This window comes from Oncorhynchus mykiss, chromosome 2 (assembly GCF_057628025.1).
Source record: "Oncorhynchus mykiss isolate SJ-2025 chromosome 2, ASM5762802v1, whole genome shotgun sequence".
Lineage (NCBI taxonomy): Eukaryota > Metazoa > Chordata > Actinopteri > Salmoniformes > Salmonidae > Oncorhynchus > Oncorhynchus mykiss.
The window spans coordinates 96308867-96318866 of record NC_143023.1 but is presented as its reverse complement, the minus strand read 5'-3'; the positions used below and the strand labels follow the sequence as shown (position 1 = coordinate 96318866).

The window sequence follows — 10000 nt, the reverse complement described above, 5'->3', positions numbered from 1 at the left end:
GCTTTTATCTATGAACCCTCTAATGTACTTTGTTTTCAATAAATAGTACTAATTTATCCACCTCTGGTATTTGTACATTTACAGTAGATACACATACAGGTAACTGCCAAAATGAAGGAACAACTTGAGGAAATGAGGGATACAAATATATTGAAACCAGGTTCTTCCACACAGGTGTGGTTCCTGATTGAAATGCAGAGTTGACTGTTATTTCGGCCACCAGGGACGAAGAGATCTCAGTTAGTTAGTTAGTTAGTTAGTTAGTTAGTTAGTCTCACTTAGTGACTCTGAAAGAGAGGGGTCTCAAAGGAGCATAAGGGATTTAAAGGGTTTGTGTGTGTGTGTGTGTGTGTGTGTGTGTGTGTGTGTGTGTGTGTGTGTGTGTGTGTGTGTGTGTGCTCGTGTTCACTTCAGTCCCCAGATTTCAACCCAACTGAACATTCTGGAGCGGCTCCTCATTTTCCACCCCCGTCAACAAGACACCGAACTATGGCATTTCTTGTGGAGGAACGGTGTTGCATCCTTCCAATGGAGTTTTAGACTCCTGTAGAATCGGTGCCAAGGAGCATTGAAGCTGTTCTGGCTCGTGGTGCCCCAACAACCTATTATTAAGACACTTTATGTTGGGGTTTCCTTTATCTTGGCAGCTACCTGTATATTTACATTGCTGTTGTGGAATGTGTTTCCCTCGTTTTTATCCCAACCTGATGAAACCTAATAATTAGTCCTTTCTTAGAGTCAGTGGCGGCTGGTGTCATTTTGTTTGATGTGTTTGATAGCTTTCCATTTTTTTTCAACGTCAGCCATTACAATGAACCTGTCCTCCAATTTCTCCCACCACCAGCCTCCTCTGCTTTGAGTTTTAAAGATTGCACTCAAGGACAAAACAGACCGTGCCGATGAATGGCTGAAAGCAGCGTTTGGCCTTCCTTTCTCCTCTGACAACAGAACGTCAGCCCTCGTTTTCAGTTTTCCGACAATCCTACATGTTGAATCACCACCATCCGTTCGACACCCTTCAGGTGATCTGTTGCACACTGTCAACGTTCCTTATTGTGTTGTCTTGCCCTAAAGTAGTTCATTCATTCAACAGAAAGAGAATGACTAGAATTCATTCAACAGATATAGAATGACTAGATTCTAGGATTTCATTCCACAGGATCCTCTGAAGACATTTCTGTCTGGTCTCGTTGTCCGGGACTTAAACCTGGGTCCAGCGACTGTCAACCCAACACCTTAGCCATTACACCAAGAGATCCCGTTTTTTTTTCCTGGATCAAAACGGGACTTAGGTGATGGGCATGCATGGTGGGGGGGGCATGTCCATTTTATGCATTTTGACAGAGATAAAATGTAATTTCTTGCAATTCTACACATTCTGCCTTGGTTTATGCTATCTGAGGGACTCGAACGTCATAACAAATAAATGGGGGCCTCATGCCATGACAAAAATACTCCTGAATGCATCATTTTTTGGAACTTTAAATTCTCCCTGACTGTCTAGCTTTTATTTCGGTGTTTGTTAGTTGTCAAATAAAATCTTAGTTAAAAAATATATAGGTGTATTATCTTTTCAACATACTTTATATCTGGTTAAAGCTATTTTAAGTTTACACTGAAAACGTTTTCACATCCCGAAAATGATTGGACATAGGCGGTCTGAAAAGAAAATGATGCGGCCCGCCCAAGACTTTCCTCTGCAGACAAAACCCTGAGATCCGGACCTCTGGACAAGGTCTCTAAGTATTCACTGTCATTCCACAGCATCCTCTGAAGACTGCAGACATTTTTGCCTGGCCTCGGCATCCTCGTTGATGGTGACCTTCTTGTTCCTTTTGGGGTCAATCCAGGAGTTACGTATGACCGCGTTGTTGGGCAGCGGGTCAGCCTCTATGATGCTCACCACCCTCTTCTTCATCTTACTCTTCAGAGCCTTAAGATCAGATAACATAAGATCAGATAATATAACATAAGATAAGACAACAGATGATAAGATAACAGAAGATAAGACAACATATGATAATATAACAGAAGATAAGATAACAGAAGATAAGATAACAGAAGATAAGACAACAGATGATAAGATAACAGGAGATAAGATAACAGAGGATAAGATAACAGAAGATGAGACAACAGAAGATAAGATAACATAAGATAAGACAACAGATGATAAGATAACAGGAGATAAGATAACAGAAGATAAGACAACAGAAGATAAGACAACTGAAGATAAGACAACTGAAGATAGGATAGACAACAGAAGATAAGATATGATAAGATAACAGATGATAAGACAGCATAATATAAGATAACAGAAGATAAGATAGTATCAGATAAGATAACAGAAGATAACATAAGACACGATAACAGAAGATTAAGATAAGATACCAGAAGATCAGATAAGATATTCATTTATTAATCTATTGGCACCATGCAATAGATAAACAATATCTACACCAAACAAATACACAATAAAAACACGACAAAATGCACACACTACACACTGAAAGCATCGTCAACAGGCTGTAATCTGGGCTGTGGTGTGGAGTGTGCGTGTGTGTGTGTGTGTGCATGTGTGCGTGCGTGTATGTGCTTTTGTTTGTGTATGTGGCAGAAGTGGGTGGGCAAACCTTCTGGAACTTCTGCCTGGTGAAAGCGTAGAGAAGCGGATGGAAGATGGTCGTCCCGTATGCCATGACCAGGAAGCCCAACCGCAGCTTGACCGTGAAGTCGCTGGGGCCTACGGTCAAGATGACCGTGTTGAGGGCGGTTATGGGAGTCCAGCAGAGCAGGAAGGTCGACACGATGAGCAGCGACATCCTGAAGACTCGTTTCTGGCGTTCTCGTCGCTCCCGGTGGCGTTTAACCGCTCGTCTCAACGCAATGATGAGGGAGACGGAGGTCCGCATGCCCATCGGGGGTAGAGCACGGCCGCTGGGCTCGGATGGGTCCATGGCCCCGTCCGTGGCCTGTGACGTCATAGCCGTCATGGAGGGACCTTTTTTCCTCCTGGCCTTCTTCTTCTGCGACGCTGTGTGAAAGCGTGTCCCAATGCGGATGTTGAGCGCCTGGAGGATCTTGGAATAAGTGACGAGCATCACAACAGCAGTGAAGAAGAAGATGGGGATCTGGACCAGTAGGTGATAGTAGAGTCCTAACTCTGTGTAGTATTGGTTGGTGTGGGCCACTGTGACTACATCCGCTTGAGTCTGGTTCAGCTCTGACTGGCCTGGGGCGAAGAACCCCACCTCCATGAAAGGCACCAGGAAACTGAGGAACGACAGCACCCAAATGGTGGCCAGCAGAGCCAGGGCTCGGCCCATCGTTAGGACTCTATTCGCCGGTTTCACAGAGATGTCGTACCGGTCCAGGGTAATGGCGAGTACGTTGGCTGCGGTGCCGACACTAGCGAACGACACACAGGCCTCGTGGAAGCAACAAACCAAGGCTGTATCCCCCTCCAGAGACAACAACAACACCACCATGGTCAGTGGGATGCAGCAGACACACACTAACACATCCAGGACGTGAAGGTTCATGGTGACGATGTTGGAGACCGAGGAGATCAGGTTGGACTTCATGCAGTACAGGGCCAGCACGGTGAGGTTGGAGCTCAGGCCCAGCACGATCTCCAGCATCAGGAAGCCGGTCAGGGACACCTGAGTGAATGAATGAATGAATACTTCATAGTCCCGTATAGGAATTTGTCTGGCAACAATACAGGAATTACTGTTAAAAATCTTTTTTAAATAAACATTTCTCCAACTATCATGATTTTATTCCAGGTGTGTAATCTGGTAAACTATCCAGATATCAGGTAAATACAGCACATATCACATGACCTACTTCAGACAGACATACACTGTAGGTGTACCTGGAAGGAGATGGGGTAGGGGTATGGGTAGGGCGTGGCTGGAGCACTGGTTCTGCTGATGGGCTCGGCTGCGTTGTCGGTGACGGTGACGTTGCTCATGGTGCCTTCTTCTCTCTCCAGAGGGGGAAGGATATGCATTATCCTGTAGAGGGGGGGGGGGAGAGGGGGAGAGAGAGGGATAGAGAGAGAGAAGGAGAGAGAGAGAGAGAGAGAGAGAGAGAGAGAGAGAGAGAGAGAGAGAGAGAGAGAGAGGAAAGGGGAAGAAGAGAATGAGTGGGATATAGAGAAGGAGAAAGAAAGTGAAAGAGGGAGTGTTTGTGAGGAGAGGAGGAGACAGTAAGGGGTTTGGTTAGAAGGTACACCTTACAGAAGCTCATCTGAATCTCAAACACTGCTTCCTTGCAACTGGGACATCAGATTCTATGACATAGAATGAATAAATCATTTTATGAGTGAAATCAAATAATAAGGAAACATTTTCTGGGTTTAAATGAAAAAACAAAAATGCTGAGAGCGTGCCAGAAATGTTAAAAGCAGAATATAGTTCTAGTTTGTGCAGAGCATTGATAATGAAATACACTGAGTACACAAAACATTAGGAACACCTGCTCTTACCATGACAGACTGACCAGGTCAATCTAGGTGAAAGTTCAGATCCCTTATTGATGTCACTTGATATATCCACTTCATAAGTGTAGATGAAGGGGAGGAGACGGGTTAGCCATTGGTATGGGGAGGCGGAGGCTCTAAGCTGACATATTTAATTGTTTTAAGACGTTCGTACTATGGGTCATTTTTCTACTTGTTTTGGAATGTTAGGACCCCTTAAGGTATACATTTAAAAATATGCATATATTATTATTTGATAAAATATTGAATTTGGCCTTTACTACTATAGCCCAGAGAAACGCATTGAATAATAGATTCAGGAATGGCAAAAAATAAATAATATCTCGTAAGGAATGAAGTTTTGAAGTAGCTGTCCTATATCTAGAAGACATAAGGAAGCTCAGGAAATATTGTTTTGTATTTTTTCAACATACTTAACCCTTAACCCTTAACCCTTAACCCTTTGTTTTTTTTGGGGTAGGCACAAAAATAACTTCAAACGCTGTAGACATTTTGATGTGAAGACCGATATATCGGGGATGTCTCCCGCTCTGTCGCGGTTCACCCGCCGATTGATGGGGATTTTTGTATTATGTTAATTAGATTGACGCACCAGTGAGGCAATCGACTCTAAATATATATTTTTAAGCATTGAGACAATGGAGACATGGATTGTGTATGTGTGCCGTTCAGAGGGTGAATGATTTGAAGACAAAATATTTAGGTGCCTTTGAATGGGGTACGGTAGTTGGTGCCAGGCGCACCGGTTTGTGTCAAGAACTGCATCTCTGCTGGGTTTTTCACGCTCAACATTTTCCCGTGTGTATCAAGAATGGTCCACCACCCAAAGGACATCCAGTCAACTTGACACAACTGTGGGAAGCATTGGACTCAACATGGGCCAGTGTGGTATTTAACCTTTAGTTAACTTGGCATGTCAGTTAAGAACACATTTGTATTTACAATGACGGCCTACCCTGGCCCAACCTGGACGACGCTGGGCCAATTGTGTGCCGCCCTATGGGGCTCCCAATCACAGCCAGTGGTGATACAGCCTGGAATCGAACCAGGGTCTGTAGTGACACCTCTAGCACTGAGATGCAGTGCCTTAGACCGCTATACCACTCGGGAGCCCATGCGCATATGTTTAACATAGTCCCGGGAAGAGAATCAACTGGCCAGGCATCGCAAGCACCATGCTCGGGGCGCAGGGTAGCCTAGTGGTGAGAGCGTTAGACTAGTAACCAGAAGGTTGCAAGTTCAAATCCCCGAGCTGACAAGGTACAAATCTGTCGTTCTACCCCTGAACAGGCAGTTAACCCACTGTTCCTAGGCCGTCATTGAAAATAAGAATTTTTTCTTAACTGACTTGCCTAGTTAAAGAAAGGTAGAATATATATTTTTTAAATGCTCTACCAACTGAGCTACAGAGGACCCGTGCTCTACCAATTGAGCTACAGAGGACCCGTGCTCTACCAACTGAGCTACAGAGGACCCGTGCGCTACCAACTGCTCTACAGAGGACCATGCTCTACCAACTGAGCTACAGAGGACCCGTGCTCTACCAACTGAGCTACAGAGGACCATGCTCTACCGACTGAGCTACAGAGGACCATGCTCTACCAACTGAGCTACAGAGGACCATGCTCTACCAACTGAGCTACAGAGGACCATGCTCTACCAACTGAGCTACAGAGGACCATGCTCTACCAACTGAGCTACAGAGGACCATGCTCTACCAACTGAGCTACAGAGCACCCGTGCTCTACCAACTGAGCTACAGAGGACCACATTGGCAAGCAACTACAGTCTATTCTACTGATGTCAAGGCCGTCTAGATTGTGACACCCCTATGGGGTAATGCACTACACAGGGAATAGGGTGAAATTTGAAGGATGTGGACATAATAGTGATTTTCCTTCAAACAAGTTTTTTTCTGCTGCTTCAGGCTCAATCCGACTTCAGGTTCTGAAAGATAAAGCCTGGAGCACCAGGCAGAAAAAGCTCATTTATTTTCAGAGACTTCACAATAGCAGCAGCAGGGGAACTGGTAATAGCAATAGCAGTGGCTTACGGCAGTCTGAGAATTATATGTAATATAATTATTGTCAACATAAAATAGTCATGTAATCATAAATATAAAAATTATATAAATAACTGACTGCCTCTTCCCCTTTTAGCTCTGACTGACAGCTACTTTATTGAAGAAAATGTACTTTCATATCTGTAATATATGGGTTGTCCCATCTAGATATCTTAAGATGAATACACTAACTAAGTCGCTCTGGATAAGAGCATCTGCTGAATGACAAATTTTAAATTTGAAAAATGTAAGGTTTAATACCAATTTTCTGTAAAAAATGGCCTCTAAAATATACACTATATACAAAAGTTTGTGGACACCCCTTCAGATTAGTGACTTCGGCTATTTCAGCCACACACGTTGCTGACAGGTGTATACAATCGAGCACACAGCCATGCAATCTCCATAGACAAAAATTGGCAGTAGAATGGCCTTACTGAAGAGCTTAGTGACTTTCAACGTTGCACTGTCATAGGATGCCACCTTTCCAACAAGTAGTTTGTCAAAAAAAATTGCCCTGCTAGAGCTGCCCAGGTCAACTGTAAGTGCTGTCATCGTGAAGTGGAAACGTCTAGGAGCAACAACGGCTCAGCTGCGAAGTGGTAGGCCACACAAGCTCAGAATGGGACCGCAGAGTGTTGAAGCGTCTAGCACATAAAAATTGGCCTCGGTTAGAGCATTCTTTACCGAGTTCCAAACTGCCTCTGGAAGCAACGTCAGCTCAAGAACTGTTCGTCGGGAGCTTCATGAAATGGGTTTCCATGGCCGAGGAGCCACACACAAGCCTAGATCACCATGCGCCTTCCCAAGTGTCGGCTGGAGTGATATAAAGCTCGCCGCCATTAGACTCTGTGGCAGTGGAAACTAATTCTCTGGAGTGATGAATCACGTTTCACCATCTGGCAGTCCGACGGACGAATCTGGGTTTGGCGGATGCCAGGAGGACGCTATCTGTCCGAATGCATATTGCCAACTGTAACGTTTCGTGGAGGAGGAATAATGGTCTGGGGCTGTTTTTCAGTGTTCGGGCTAGGCCCCTTAGTTCCAGTAAAGGGAAATCTTAACACTGCAGCAGACAATGACATTTTAGACAATTCTGTGGTTCCGACTTTGTGGCAACAGTTTCGGGAAGGCCCTTTCCTGTTTAAGCATGACAATGCAAGGTCCAAACAGAAATGATTTGTCGAGATCTGTGTGGAAGAACTTGACTGGCCTGCACAGAGCCCTGACCTTAACCCCATCGAACACCTTTGGGATGAACAGGAACTAACATCAGTGCCCGATCTCACTAATGCTCTTGTGGCTGAATGGAAGCAAGTCCCTGCAGCAATGTTCCAGCAAACATCTAGTGGAAAGCCTTTCCAGAAACATGGAGACTGTTATAGATTTAGGACTGAGATATTCGACAAGCATTTTGTACAGATACTTTTGGTCATGTAGTGTATGTAAACAGACCATAAATGTAAAACATGTAACATTATAAAGCTGAAAGTACTATTATACTGATACAATATTTACTAGGTAAGTCAGTTAAGAACAAATTCTTATTTACAATGACGTGCCTATCCCGGCCAAACGCTGAGCCAGTCAGGGATCGAACCAGGGTCTGTAGTGACGCATCTAGCACTGAGATGAAGTGCCTTTGACGGCTGCACCACTCAGGAGCCAGTATATGATACAATATTAGCACTTGTTGCGTTTACAACTTGTCTAAGTCTATCTACAGATTAGAGCCCGTGTATTGACTCTTTGAATGGAATGTTGGCATATTGGCAGTTAATTTGAAAAATGTATGGGATCATCCCTTTAATAAAAACTAACTGGCTAGCTATCTAACAAACATACCACAAACACACAATATTCTTCACATTCAGTGTTTTACACAGTATCTTATCACAGCACTGGCAAATCATGGTCGACCAACTCCCGGACCAAAATGTCTGACCTTTTATCCCATCATAAGAAGGTTCATGTCCCTTCTAGTATTCTAATTCCTATTTCTATGAGGGTGACCTCCAGGGCTTTAACGGGGGCTGCTGGTGGGTGTAATACACCAATGAACAGTAGGTTAATATACAACATTATTGGGTAATTTTCATTATCACATTGAGTTGTTATGTGAATTCTAATCAGAGGGCGTCATTATGCATTGATTTATTGACAATGTTGTCCGCGTTGAACATTCTATAATACATTGACATGTCTGTTCTTTCTTTGGGTACTGTTCGTATACAGTTCCAAATCAAAATTCCCACCAATGCTGGAACAGTCTAACTTTTTAACAAATCTAAATGGATTTAATTCTACAATGCTGTAGCTGGTCTACATGAAAGATGAGGGTTAGTAGTAGCAATACAGTCCAGAGAGCTGACAACATCATGCAGCCCCAGTCCCAGAGTTTACTCACCCTTCTCTCCAGCTCTATCTGAGCCCCAGCAAGGCTCCGTAGTCAGGGAGCTCCCCAGCTAGACCCACACAGACAGGCATCCGATTCAGGTATAATGTCACCATGAGACCACCACAGAAGAAGGATCCTCTCTAAGCCTACCAATCAAGACGCTCTGAGCTATCGTCCTGAGAACAAGGATCTTCTACTAACACTGCTCCTCTCCTCTTCACCCACCCAGGGAGGTTGCTATGCTTCCAGGGAGGCTGTTATGCACCCAGGGAGGCTGCTATGCTTCCAGGGAGGCTGCTATGATTCCAGGGAGGCTGCTATGCACCCAGGGAGGCTGCTATGCTTCCAGGGAGGCTGCTATGCTTCCAGGGAGGCTGCTATGCACCCAGGGAGGCTGCTATGCACCCAGGGAGGCTGCTATGCACCCAGGGAGGCTGCTATGTACCCAGGGAGGCTGCTATGCACCCAGGTAGGCTGCTATGCTTCCAGGGAGGCTGCTATGCACCCAGGGAGGCTGCTATGCTTCCACTGAGGCTGCTATGCACCCAGGGAGGCTGCTATGTTTCCAGGGAGGCTGCTATGCACTCAGGGAGGCTGCTATGCACTCAGGGAGGCTGCTATGTTTCCAGGGAGGCTGCTATGCACCCAGGGAGGCTGCTATGTTTCCAGGGAGGCTGCTATGCACCCAGGAAGGCTGCTATGCGCCCAGGGAGGCTGCTATGCACCCAGGGAGGCTGCTATGTACCCAGGGAGGCTGCTATGCACCCAGGGAGGCTGCTATGCTTCCAGTGAGGCTGCTATGCACCCAGGGAGGTTGCTATGCACCCAGGGAGGCTTATATGCTTCCACTGAGGCTGCTATGCACCCAGGGAGGCTGCTATGTTTCCAGGGAGGCTGCTATGCACTCAGGGAGGCTGCTATGCACTCAGGGAGGCTGTTATGTTTCCAGGGAGGCTGCTATGCACTCAGGGAGGCTGCTATGTTTCCAGGGAGGCTGCTATGTTTCCAGGGAGGCTGCTATGCACCCAGGGAGGCT

At 45.4% G+C, this 10000-nt stretch overlaps 1 protein-coding gene across 1 annotated transcript in view; it reads right to left on the bottom strand.

Moving 5' to 3' along the window:
- The window catches only part of LOC110500522 (G protein-coupled receptor 22), a 20045-nt gene that overhangs the window by 342 nt on the left and 9703 nt on the right, over positions 1-10000 (bottom strand). Inside the window, exons 2-5 of the mRNA XM_021577932.3 lie at positions 8974-10000; positions 3875-4016; positions 2631-3659; positions 1-1933 (exon numbers count right to left, since the gene is read on the bottom strand). The exon at positions 1-1933 is cut by the window's left edge and continues 342 nt beyond it; the exon at positions 8974-10000 is cut by the window's right edge and continues 2029 nt beyond it. Coding sequence (XP_021433607.2) covers positions 1754-1933; positions 2631-3659; positions 3875-4012 — 1347 coding nt within the window. The 5' untranslated portion in view covers positions 4013-4016; positions 8974-10000 and the 3' untranslated portion in view covers positions 1-1753. The remainder of the gene's footprint in view (positions 1934-2630; positions 3660-3874; positions 4017-8973) is intronic.